Source organism: Trachemys scripta, chromosome 1, assembly GCF_013100865.1.
Source record: "Trachemys scripta elegans isolate TJP31775 chromosome 1, CAS_Tse_1.0, whole genome shotgun sequence".
NCBI classification, from domain to species: Eukaryota; Metazoa; Chordata; order Testudines; family Emydidae; genus Trachemys; species Trachemys scripta.
Window position 1 is genome coordinate 345081922 of NC_048298.1, and position 14121 is coordinate 345096042.

The 14121-nt window shown below is 42.1% G+C and overlaps 1 protein-coding gene across 1 annotated transcript in view; it reads left to right on the forward strand.

Annotated features, from left to right (window-relative positions):
* LOC117889022 (disintegrin and metalloproteinase domain-containing protein 20-like) overlaps positions 1 to 14121 on the forward strand; it is a 137152-nt gene that overhangs the window by 39716 nt on the left and 83315 nt on the right. Inside the window, exons 9-10 of the mRNA XM_034792864.1 lie at positions 2082 to 2251; positions 10344 to 10425. Of these exons, the coding sequence (XP_034648755.1) occupies positions 2082 to 2251; positions 10344 to 10425 (252 nt within the window). The remainder of the gene's footprint in view (positions 1 to 2081; positions 2252 to 10343; positions 10426 to 14121) is intronic.

Sequence of the window (14121 nt, forward strand, 5' to 3'; positions counted from 1 at the left end):
GGGGGGGGGGGGGGGGGGGGGGTGAGGTGCTCTGCTAGCACCCTCCCTGATTGAACTAACCTCGTTATCTCCATACTGATTTATACCTGCCTCTGGAAATTTCCATTACTTGTGTCTGATGAAGTGGGCATTCACCCACGAAAGCTTGTGCTCCAATACTTCTGTTAATCTTAAAGGTGCCCCAGGACCCTCTGTTGCTTTTTACAGATTCAGACTAACACAGCTACCCCTCTGATACTATACCGGTAGGGGCGCTCCAAGTGTATCCTTTGCTTCAGGGAGTCCCACATCTCCCAGATGTGTTTCTTCTGTTTGGCCCACAACTCCAGGGCTAGGAAGAACACAGAGATAAAGCTCAGACTGTTGGCTATGGAATGTTGCCTGAAACCACCCTCTAAGCCAGGTCAGGAAACCCCCCTGTACATATGTCCCCAGACAGATTAAGTGCCCTATCAACCTTAAGGCATGCTTTCCCTAAGAAAGGGAAGTTTTTGGAGCATTTCTCCCAAAAAGAGAAATGTGGACTCTATCTCTAAGGACCAGATCCCCTTTGAGGTCTTCTGTCTTCGAGGATAACGTTGCGACCAAGGACTCTTCCTCTGGTATGAGTAGCCCCAGAAAAAGGATCATTAGACGGTAGATTTATTTGGACTTTTTGTTATTCTGGGAGGAGTGAGGCTCTAAGTGACTTGGCCAGGGAGCTGGTTCGAAAGAAAGAACAGATCATGCAGTGGCCCAATTGACTGCTGGCAGAGGGGAACAGACAAAAGGGCTGCTATGCTATGCCTAGCCATGAGGGGACACAGTGACCTGTGCCTGGTCTGGAGCTCTCCAACTTCCAGTCATCAGGTACCTGAAAAGGCTATTGAATTTAAAACCTCCATTTAAAAATCAAGGGAGTAAAGAAAGAGCCCTCACTGCACCCAGCACCGGCGCAACCCATTAGGCGATCTAGGCGGTCACCTAGGGTGCTAACAGTTGGGGGGCGGTGACCGCGGCAGCCGGATCTTCGGCCGCCCCGCTCATCGTCGGCATTTCGGGGGCGGGACCTTCCGCTGCCTAGGGCGGCAAAAAGCTGGCGGTGCTCCTGACTGCACCCCCACTCTCCCTTGGGCTCCCAATGCTATCCAGCACTATGCTAAGTGTCTGGGAAGATGGGAGCTCTCCTGCACTGTCCCTAAGTTTCCACTGATCCCCTGCCATGTTAAGGGATCTGGATGATGATGAACAGGTTTTACCCGTCTGCCCCCTCTGCTTCTTTGCCCTTTAACTACATGCAGAGAGAAAGGAAATTTTGGATTATTTTAGGGGTGAGGAGGGGGTGAGTGGGAGACAAAGGCCTTAGCTGGTTTCTGGTGTTGTTTTCAGGTCTGTCCATTCTCCCTTGCTGAAAAGACCCTATAAATATCAATGGGGAGCAGAAGAACCATAATAAATAGCTTTTAAAATAATGTTTTTTTTTTTTTTTATCTAAATGTCAGGACATACTTATTTAAAAGATGCTCTACCAGAAACTTGAACTTTGGAAATGTGGGTTTTTTTATATCAATTTTGAGGTCCCTATAAAAAGTTTCACTTCATATTAGTACAGTTAATACGTCGGTCCTCTATCAAGCCTCATTCAGTTCAGCATGCTGCCAACATATTGTTGGATTGTTGTCTGCAACATAATTTTAAGTCATTAATAGTAACCCCTATGCTCAGTTCCAGGAAGCACGATACACATGAGACAGAAAGTGGAAGTGACTATCACCAGAACAGCAAAAGTACAGCCAATTGCACAAAATAAACAAATAAAAAATAGATATTTTTCTGGTAAATTATTTCACCTTTAGTAGTCATGAGTGTTGTTTGTAACTATAATATGTAAACATTTTTCCAGCCAGAAATAAGATTTTTCAGATCAGCAACAGTATCCCTTTAAGGTTATGGTTTTATTCTGAGCTGTAGTGCAGCTCCTGTGGCTGAAGAGGTAAACAGGAACATAGACTGGGGAGTGACACCAGCAACGTGGATTATGTGAAGGATCATAGTTTGAAAGTGTTACATGTAGATGATTTTTTTAATATTTGTGTTTTTAGATGTACCGTCCATTTGGCCTTCATGTTGTTCTGATTGGATTAGAGCTTTGGACAGAAAGGGATCTCTTTACAATCACTCGCCTTTTGGATGACGTTCTTCTATTTTATTCAGATTATGTTAGAAATTCCCTAATGGGCCGTGTACAATTTGACCACGCAGAATTAATTGTGTAAGATTATTTTATTTTAATCTTTTAAAAATATGGTAATACTGTTCTTTATAGTTATTACTGCCAATACTAAATTCAGAATTTAAAGATATTTTGCAAGAATTTGTTTGGAAACTAGACTAAGTCCCCCCCCCCATGCTTCCATTATTCTCCTGCATAGCCCAACAGGCCATTGCAGCATTGGGTTTTTCTTTGGGTTCTGTAGCCTAAGAGGCATAAGGAGCTCAATAATCTCCACATGTATGGGGAAATCCTCAGTTCATTCTACTTCCTATGCAACAGCGTAGATGGCTTCCAGACTTCCTGACCCCCACTGGACAAAGCAAATGAGAAACCCTGCACAAATTCTAAATGTTTGGCCAGTCATACAGTTTCTTATTCAGTTTGTTTCTTGTAATTAAATGACTGCTTCTTGGAACAGTTGGTACAGGAACCCACAAGGGAAGAGGCAATTCTCAATTTAGTCCTGAGTAGAGTGCAGGATCTGGTCCAAGAGGTAACTATAACAGGACCACTTGGAAATAGTGACCATAATATAATAACATTTAACATTCCTGTGGTGGGAAGAACACCTCAACAGCCCAACACTGTGGCATTTAATTTCAGAAAGGGGAACTATACAAAAATTAGGAGGCTAGTTAAACAGAAATTAAAAGGTACAGTGACTAGAGTGAAATCCCTTCAAGCTGCATGGACACTTTTCAAAGACACCATAATAGAGGCCCAACTTAAATGTATACTCCAAATTAAAAAACACAGTAAAAGAACTAAAAAAGAGCCACCGTGGCTTAACAACCATGTAAAAGAAGCAGTGACATATAAAAAGGCATCTTTTAAAAAGTGGAAGTCGGATCCTAGTGAGGTAAATAGAAAGGAGCATAAACACTGCCAAATTAAGTGTAAAAATGTAATAAGTGCCAAAAAGGAGTTTGAAGAACAGCTAGCCAAAAACTCAAAGGTAATAACAAAATGTTTTTAAGCACATCAGAAGCAGGAAGCCTGCTAAACAACCAGTGGGGCCCCTGGACGATCGAGATACAAAAGGAGCACTTAAAGACGATAAAGTCGTTGCGGAGAAACTAAATGAATTCTTTGCCTCAGTCTTCACATCCTGAGGATGTTAGGGAGATTCCTAAATCTGAGCAATGCTTTGTAGGTGATAAATCTGAAGAATTGTCATAGATTGAAGTGTCACTAGAGGAGGTTTTGGAATTAATTGATAAATTTAACAGTAACAAGTCACCAGGACCAGATGGCATTCACCCAAGAGTTCTGAAAGAACTCAAATGTGAAGTTGCGGAACTATTAACTATGGTTTGTAACCTGTCCTTTAAATCAGCTTCTGTACCCAATGACTGGAAGTTAGCTAATGTAACGCCAATATTTAAAAAGGGCGCTAGAGGTTATCCCGGCAATTACAGACCGGTAAGTCTAACGTCAGTACCGGGCAAATTAGTTGAAACAATAGTAAAGAATAAAATTGTCAGACACATAGAAGAACATAACTTGTTGGGCAAAAGTCAACATGGTTTCTGTAAAGGAAAATCATGTCTTACAAATCTATTAGAGTTCTTTGAAGGGGTCAACAAACATGTGGACAAGGGGGATCCAGTGGACATAGTGTACTTAGATTTCCAGAAAGCCTTTGACAAGGTCCCTCACCAAAGGCTGTTACATAAATTAAGTTGTCATGGGATAAGGGAAGATCCTTTCATGGATTGAGAACTGGTCAAAAGACAGGGAACAAAGGGTAGGAATAAATGGTAAATTTTCAGAATGGAGAGGGGTAACTAGTGGTGTTCCCCAAGGGTCAGTCCTAGAAAGAATCCTATTGAATTTATTAATAAATGATCTGGAGAAATGGGTAAACAGTGATGTGGCAAAGTTTGTAGACGATACTAAACTGCTGAAGATAGTTAAGACCAAAGCAGATTGTGAAGAGCTTCAAAAAGATCTCACGAAACTAAGTGATTGGGCAACAAAATGGCAAATGAAATTTAATGTTGATAAATGCAAAGTAATGCACATTGGAAAAAATAACCCCAACTATACATAGAATATGATGGGGGCTAATTTAGCTACAACTAATCAGGAAAGAAATCTTGGAGTCATCGTGGATAGTCTTTGCTATCCACGCAGTGTGCAGTGGCAGTCAAAAAAGCAAAGAGGATGTTAGGAACCATTAAAAAGGGGATAGAGAATAAGATGGAGAATATCTTATTGCCCTTATATAAATCCATGGTACGCCCACATCTTGAATACTGTGTACAGATGTGGTCTCCTCATCTCAAAAAAGATATACTGGCATTAGAAAAAGTTCAGAAAAGGGCAACTAAAATGATTAGCGCTTTGGAACAGGTCCCATAGGAGGAGAGATTAAAGAGGCTAGGACTTTTCAGCTTGGAAAAGAGGAGATTAAGGGGGGATATGATAGAGGTATATAAAATCATGAGTGGTGTGGAGAAAGTGAATAAGGAAAAGTTATTTACTTGTTTCCATAATGTAAGAACTAGGGGCCATCAAATGAAATTAATGGGCAGCACGTTTAACACAAATAAAAGGAAGTTCTTCACACAGTGCACAGTCAACCTGTGGAACTCCTTGCCTGAGGAGGTTGTTAAGGCTAGGACTATAACAGGGTTTAAAAGAGAACTAGATACATTCATGGAGGTTAAGTCCATTAATAGCTATTAGCCAGGATGGGTAAGGAATGGTGTCCCTAGCCTCTATTTGTCAGAGAGTGGAAATGGATGGCAGGAGAGAGATCACTTGATCATTACCTGTTAGGTTCACTCCCTCTGGGGCACGTGGCAGACAGTCGGTAGACAGGATACTGGGGCTGGAGGGACCTTTGGTCTGACCCAGTATGTCCATTCTTATGTTCTTATGTTCTCATTGATTATTGGGGCAGATTTGCTCGGGCTTGAGCTCTACAGAACTCTGCTTTATTCACTATTCAGGAACCAGGGCCCCAGTGTGCTAGGAACTGTGCAAACATACATAGATTATAAATCCAGAAGTAATTGTTATGATTGTCTTGTCTAACCTGCATAAAACAGGTCATAGGACTTTCCTGAATTAATTGCTGTTTGAACTAGCGCATATCTTTTGGAAAAAAAATCCAATCTTGATTTTAAAATTGCCAGTGATGGAGAATCCACCACAACCTTTGGAAAATGTTCCAATGGTTAACTACCCTCACTGTTAAAATATGTGCCTTCTTTCTAGTCTACATTTGCCTAGCCTCAATTTCCAACCATTGGATTTTGTTATAGCTTTGTCTGCTATTCTTAAGAGCCCTCTATTATCAGATTCCAGTTGCTCATGTAGGTATGTACAGACATTGATCAAGTCACCCCTTAACCTTCTATTTGATAACCAAGACAGATTAAGCTCCTTGAATATATCTCAATAAAGCATTTTTCCATTCCTTAATTATTCTCATGGTTCTTGTCTGAATCCTCTTCAGTTTTCAACAACCTTCTTGAATTGTGGACACCAGACCTGGACAAAATATTCCACTAGCAGTTGCACCAATATCAAATAGAGGGCTGATATAACCTCTCTCCTTATACTCAGTGTCCCCCTGTTTATAGATACAAGGAGCATGTTAGCCCTTTTGGTCCCACATTGCACTGGAAGCTCATGTTCAGCTGATTATCCACCATGACACCCATGTAACATATAATACAAAATCAATCCCTGTCCCAAAAGAGCTGACTATCTAAATATATGAGGAGACAACAGGTAGAGGTATTCAAAGAAACACATGGGAGGCCAAGTTTACTGTGGATTATTTGGTTAAATATTTGTACTTGATACAATAAGTAGAGGTCATCACAGGCCCACTGTGTAGCCTGCAATTGGAGACAAGCCTGTTAAAAGGCAGGATGAATATAGAAGTGCCTTCAGTGCTTAACTCCAGAAGCAACGAAGAGCTCAAAGGGCCCATGTCAGGGCTGGTGGTTCAACAATACCTCTGGTTTCAGCAAGGGAGTCATAATCTGTCTCGTCCTGAACAACAGTAAAAGAAGATCAAAGGTTCTCTCTCCAGTAGCACTTCTCAGGGCAGCCCATAAGAACTTTCCATTTCAGCATCCATGGTTTCACTAACAGTCCTGGTGAGGCCTAATCCAGTGACGCAGCCATCACAAAGGTAAAGCTTTAGAAACCATCACATATCTTGTCATTAGACTGTTTCAGCACTCTCAACCCAGCAATAGATGTTTAGTTCCTCAGACCCTGCCTCGGCTACTGTAGCTAACTGCCCGCAAAACGCCCTTCTGAATGCTGGGGCTTTGCTCCAGATAATGGTAAATCAGCCTTTTTCCTTAAATTTCTGGCTTGTACCAGATAGATATGAACTCTGAACTGGAGGAATATAAAGAAAAGACTCAGGAAAGACTTTTCCTTCATGATATGTCCCTGGTGATAAGGAAAGAATTTAATATTGTTCATATACAGCTGGAACCCTCTGCAGAGACAAAGACCAAGCAAGAAAACAAGGAGAGATGTCTAGATATATTTCCTTTGAACTTCAGAGAAAGGAGATGTGCGTCCCACTGTACTTCCTAGAAGATGTGAAAGTGAAAATGGAAATGCCATAATAAACCTAAATGGATCTCTAAGAAAGCTCAGAATGTGTATGCTGTGTTCAAATCTGACACTTCCCAAGGTGAATAGAGCCATTTACTTTTGTGGTAAAGGATTCAGTAATTTCACCTGAAAGGGACTTCCTCTCTCTCCTTCCTCTTTCTTGTATATATGACATCCATGCTCCATAAGTTTTCTGGCAGCAGTTGTCATCTCAGATATACTCTTTGACCCCTATGTTTTGTCTCCAAAGCACTGGCGACCAGTACAGTAGCCAGAAGACAACCTTTTGGTTTAGGTCCTGGAAGGCTGATGTTTAAGATAAACACCTTTATGGTCTCCACCAGCTGGTGGTTCTCAACCTATTTACCATTGTTGGCTGCATCCAATACTACCTGTATGACCTGAGGATGTCACATGAGCTGCAGCTCTGTGCTAATTGGCCACAAGTGGCCCGCGGACTGCAGGTTGAGAACCACTGGAAAGTCACTTAAAAACAAATCCCAATGTAGCCCAATCTATTTATTGATGTCTGTAGATGTAGGTGGAAGAGAGAGAGAGAGCATGGCAAACGTCTCTCCTTTTATCATGTTCTTTCTTCCCTCTTGGCTATACTCCCCCCCCCCTTCAGAGTCAGGTGAGCATTACTTCATCGCAGTCCAAAACTGGCCAATGGAAGGGGGGTGACTCACTTGATAGTCCAACAGATTCTTTTGTTGCTGTCTAAGCCAGCATACTTTGTTCCTGTGAGGCTGGGCTGGGTTTTCCCATACCTGTCCTGATGAGGTGTGAACTGCCTCTCTGCTCTTGGATAGTCTTTGCCAGGGCTAATTTTAAGCCATGAGGACACATTTTCAGCCTCATAACTACATACATGAAATTATAACCTATAACATTACTATAATATTACTGTAACAACAATGTTCAACTCTACCCTGAGCGAAATATACACTTAGTGAGGAAAAACTCAATTTGATATCTTTGTGTCCCAAACTAACAGAATACTTTCTTGTTCTACTCCAGAGGTACTACGGGCCATGACTCCCAGGGCAATGCTCTCCTGTTGTCATGGAGAAACAATCTGAGATATGCCTTTCCTCCCATTCCCCTGATAAAACAGGTTCTGAGAAAGATCCATCATGACAGGACTAGAGTCATTCTCCTAGCACCCAGTTGACCTAGGCACTTTTGATTCCTAATGCTCTTGAAAATATCAGCCTGTCCCCCAATCAGGATCCACCCCTTTCCAGATCTCCTAACTCAGGAGGGGGATAGAAGCAGACACCTTAATCCAGACTCACTCCGTCTTGCGGCCTGGTGTTCGAATGGGCATTGGAAATGGAATGCTCCTCTTCTGCACCTGTTCAGGCTGTCCATACCAAAAGTAGGAAAGATTCAACTAGGACCTACTACCTACCTAAATGGAGATATTTCTCTACCTGGGTGTGGCATAATCATCCTTCTCCAGGTACTGCAGGTATTCTGGTGATTTTGGATTGTCTCTGGTCTCTGAAAAACTTAGGCCTTTCCATTCGCTCACTGCAGGTCCATTTTACAGCAATTAATGCCTTCCTTCCTCCAGTAGATGGGTATTCTGTTTTCACTCTCCCAAGTACCTTTCCTCCAATGGTCAAATCTACACCTTAATCACACACCATCTCGTCCTGTGAACCCTCATCAGCTCACCATCTGAATCCTTGGTGAAGCCTTCCATGTCCTATCTGTCCAAAAAAGTTGCATTTTTAGTTATCACTTCGGCCAGGAGAGTAAGTGAGTTGGGAGACCCTTCCTTATATGGGTTTTACAGAGAAAAGGTATCCTATTTCCTCAATTCTAATTTCCTCCCTAAGGTTATTTCTGAATTCCATATCAACCAAAGTATCCTTTTACCTACCTTTTTTTCTGAAACCCCTTGCTTCAGCTGAAGAGGAAATAATTCTTTCCCTCCATGTCAGACATGCCCTGGTCAATATGGAGTCAGGGCACACTCTACAAGAGCACAAGCTGCCTCTACAGCATCCCTGAACAAAGTTTCAAACAGGGCAGCCACCTAGAGCTCTGTCCACATGGTTGCTAGATACAAGGTGCTGGGTGAGGCCTCTGCTATAGATGGGGCAGTGCGAACTGAAGGACTGCAAGCTTCTTTGCTGCTGGCTTCATCGCACTCCAATTAGCATTGCTTGTCAATCACCCACACGTGGAATACACGTAGGGAGCAGCACTCAAAGAAGAAATGGAGGTTACTCATCTGTAACTGGAGGTTATTTGAGATGTGTGTCCCTATCTATATTCCACTTCCTGCCCTCCGTACCCTCTGCTTTGAATTCTGTTGGGTTTGCAGTAAGAAGAGGAACTGGAGAGGCATCAGCCCACACTGCTTCTTATGCCCTTGGTCAGGAGCACGAGGAGGTGTTCTGCACATGAGCAGCAGACACTGCTTGTTAGAATTTCCGGACTCAGGCACAGGGTGTGCATGCAACATCCCGTGTGAGAAATACTGATAAAGACCACACATCTTAAAGAACTTCCAATTACAGGTCAGAAAATTGAGGTTACTTATTTTTTAAATTTTCTAGTTAGTTTTGTTGTCTAGCTATAACCAGCCATCTGAAAGGAATTTTACAAGTGCTGCTAGTTATAGATTTAGAATTGGAGCTGCAGCATGGATGAGGAACTAGGAGAGGGTACTAAAAGTTTTAATGTTTCTGACTGGTCAAGGTGCTGTTTGCTAACAGTGAGGTTTGGGCATCAATATCCAGGAGTTAGCAGTCCATGTTTGAAGACACAGGAAACAAATTAAGCTGGTCAAACTTTGGATTTAGTTCCCTCAGTTTTTACATACTCTTTCAGAACCCCCTTCATGCTAGCTCTCCAAGGCCCATACCTAACCTTTAAGCATGTGGTTAAATCCCATTGAACTCATTGGGATTTTACATGGGTTTAAGTACTGTGCTAAATTGGAACCTGAAAGTGCAGGCAGTCATACATAGTAAGCATACTCAGAGCCCACCAACACCCTATCATCTCAAGAGTATGTACCAGAATACTTGAAGGCAATTTCTAGAATTAAATCCCCCGTCAGATATCCTGTCACAAAGTGAAATCAGCAGCTGGAAACAAATAGATATTTTAAAACTTCCATGTGTATTTGAATGATAGAAGATCAGGGTTGGAAGTGACCTCAGGAGGTCATCTAGGTCATCATTTGTCCTCACATAAGTGATTTATCTTTTAATACGGTCACTGCTCTCAGCAGAAGACACTTCAGCAAAGATATTTCCAATTGGTTCTGATAGGACAAACTTTAGCTAGTAACTCTGGATTCGTAGACATTTATGTAATGAGAAGATGTATTTACAAGAAGAAATTGTTTTCTTATAAATCTATATACAGATCTGATATATCACTCTTTTACTTAGACTGAATTTATTTACAACTATAGAGAACAGTTTAATATCAATTCAGTATTTTGTATCGTTTACTCTATTTTGTATTATAGGGGTGGAAGATATCGAGGGGCTGTTGGATATTCATATGGAGACCTTCTGTGCACTAGAACTCCATCAGTAGCTGTTGTCAATGTATGTGAAATATAGTCCACAATATGTACACTTCAAAAACTGATATTTTAATTAATGTAAATATTTTCTCCAGTAACAATATGCTAATAATTTATTGTTTCATAGCACTTAAGCCCAGAACTATTAAATCATCTAGATTGCCTTCCTGTATCACAAGGCATTAAATTTCACCCAGTTATCCCTAGATAAAGTCCAATCACTTTAATCAGACCAAAGCCTTTCAGTCCTTGGATGACTAAACTGTTGTGAGCCACAGGCAGAGAACAGGATACACCAAAATACCACCAGGGCTCCTGCAATGGCAGGGAATTGACAAGGTGAGATATGCCTAGATGATCCCAGCATGTAATCCCTGCCCCATGCTGAAGAAGAAGGAGGAAAAAAACCCAAAAGTCCCTGCCAAGTAGATCTGGGGGAAAATTCCTTCCCTAAAATCTGGTGCTCAGTTGGACTCTGGGCATATGAACAAGGCATACCAGCCAATCATCTAAGAACGAGGACTCCTCAAAGTCCTGATCCACCCATCCAGTATCTCATCTCCAGTTGTGGGTAATTACATACACATTGATGCTTCAGACGAAGGTGGGAAAAAACCCAGGGTACATCTGGTCAATTTTGCATTTTGGGGGCAGAAGGAAATCCTTCCTGACTCCTGCAAACAGCCAGCTGAAACCCTGAAGCATTCAATTTGATAATATTCCTTGTCCTAATGCAGAGCTGCAAGTGTTATGAGCATGTTGAGGGCAATGTGGAGCTTTTTGTTCTCTCCATGGCTTATGAAGAGAGGTAATGAACAAGGGATTCATAGATTCACAGATTTCAGAGTCAGAAGGGACCACTATGACCATGCAGGAAACCATGCACATACAAGGGCTGTAGAATCTCTCCCAGAATCTTGATTAAAGCATATCTTTTAGAAAGATCTCTAATGTGATTTTAAAGACTCCAAATGATGGTAAGCTGTTCCAATGTTTAATTACCCTTTAGGCTAGAAAATGGCATCTTATTTCAAGGTTGAATTTGTTTAACTTCACCTTCCAGCCATTGGATCTTGTTATGACTTTGTCAGCAAGACTGAACCGTGTCCCCCTTTATCAGATATCTGGTCCATGTATGTGACAGGATTCCCAGGGTGCAACCTGGAACTGGGGAACTGCTGAGCCCTCTGTCCCACCAGCCTGGGCTTCCTCTCACACTGTGGTGCTGTGACAAGCTGCAAACCTTTGGCAGATACTGCACTTACACAGACATCCAAAGGCAGGGACATACCCAGCTGAGTTTTATGAATGCTGCTCCCAGCCACTCATGAACTAACAATAGAGAGGCTCCAGGGAATTCCCCCCAGCTCCCCAGCCTTGCACCCAAGAGCTATATTGTCCTGCCCTGGTCAAAAGTCTGACCAGTGTAAGTTTATTACCCAGTCTACCCCTCCCGCAACGTGGAGAGAACATTCACCAGCTTTTCTGAGCTGAGGTTTCCCAAGCACTTCAAGCAAAATACACTGTTTTAGTTAAAATATAACTAATAATATTGACTACAGAAAGATAGATTGTAAGTGATCATAAGTGTTAGGCATAAAAAGGTCAGAGATAGTTACCAAGGAAAACAAAAACTAAATCATAGACCTTATCACACTAGGCAGTATTTAGATCAGCAATTTTCTCACTCCACTGGATGTTACAGTCCTTAATATGCAGACTTCCCCATGACGCCTGGACCAGCCTCCTCTACTGACATTTTCATCTTCTCAGCGTGCTAGTTGCTTCCAGTGTAGGTGGGGGAGGAGAAAGGCCAAGACATGCTGCAACTGTTCCTTATTTTATACCCTCAATCCATGTCCCTGGGAGAAATTTGAGCAGACATGTTCCAGTGAGCTTTGCTGAGTCACAGTGTTCACATGCCTGGTGGGCTTTGTTGAGTCACAGTAATCAAGTATGCCTCCATTGTGTGGACTTATGCAACTCATTTAATTGAAAATTCCTTGATTACAACTCCTCTGCTGATTAAAGGTCATGGAGCACCCTCCTGGGTGTGGGCCCTTTGTATATCATTAGCAAATTTACAGCCTATTTCAGTGACAACCATACAACAACATCTCATAACTTTATACACACTAATGATATACCTATTTGGACAGAACAACAGGTTTCAGCAGCTCATGACCTTTCATATTATACCTTACATGGCATGCTTTGTATAAAATATCACAACCATATAAGAATGATGAATATGGGGGCTACAGGGTGCTATTTTAAGGTACAGTGTGTCACAGTTTCTAAAAAACTATATGCAGCAATCAAGTCACTTCTCAACTGTCTCGTCAGTAAGCAGAATAAGTTGAGCTCCTTAAGCCTCACGTCATAAAACTTCTTCTTCTTCGAGTGCTTGCTCATATCCATTCCAGGTTAGGTGTATGCATGCCATCTGCACAGTCACCAGAGATTTTTCCCTCAGTGGTATCCATCAGACCGGCTCTAGCGCACCTGGTGCTGTGTGCTCATTCACCAATATAAGAGGCCCGGCCGGCTCTTTTCACCTTCTCAGTTCCTTCTTACTGCCCGTAATGGTCCTTGGAACAGCTCCGCTTACTTCAGCAAACTCTTACTCACTGGTTTAGTCCTTGTCCCTGTTCTTGCTATCCCAGTTCTTTATTTTCTCAGTTTGAACTGTTGTAGATTAATTATATATAGTTAGTTGGCACTTCTTGCCCTCCCAGCGGAGTTTTGTCCAAACCCGGTAACGCAGCATGCTTTGGTTCATGGGTTACAAACCCTGTGCCTCCTACAGCAAACCCATGCCTGTGAGTGACGCACACTCCAGCTGTCTGACATGCCTGGGAGAGACTCGTGCCATGGACTGCTGCCAGGTCTGTCAGGAATTCAAACCAAAGTACATAAGAACGGCCATACTGGGTCAGATCAAAGATCCATCTACACCAGTATCCTGTCTTCTGACGGTGGCCAATGCCAGGTGCTTCAGAGGGAAAGAACAGAACAGGTAATCATCAAGTGATCTGTCCCCTGTCGCCCATTCCCAGCATCTGGCAAACAGAGGCTGTGGTCACTATCCCTGCCCATCCTGGATAATAGTAATTGATGGAGCTATCCTTCATAAATTCATCTAAATTCTTTTTAAGCCCTGTTATAGTCTTGGTCTTCACAACATCCCCTGGCAAAGATTTCCAATGGTTGACTGTGTGTTGTGTAAAGAAATACTTTCTTTTATTTGTTATAAACCTGCTGCCTATTAATTTCATTTGATGACCCCTAATTCTTGTGTTATGAGAAGAAGTAAATAACACTTCCTTATTGACTTTCTCCACACCAGTCATGCTTTTATAGACCTCTATCATATCCCCCCTTAGTTGTCTCTTTTCCAAGCTGAAAAGTCCCAATCTTATTAATCTCTTCTCAATGGAAGCTGTTCCATACCCCTAATCATTTTGTTGCCCTTTTCTGTACCTTTTCCAATTCCAATAAGACAGGAAACAACTGGTAGGACTAAATGACCAGGTTTCTGAATGGAGAGAGGTAAATAGTAGTGTCCCCCAGGGATCTGTACTGGGACAAGTACTATTCAACATATTCATAAGTGATCTGGAAAAAGGGGTAAACAGTGAGGTGGCAAAATTTGCAGATGATACAAAATTACTCAAGATAGTTAAGTCTAAAGCAGACTGCGAAGAATTACAAAGGG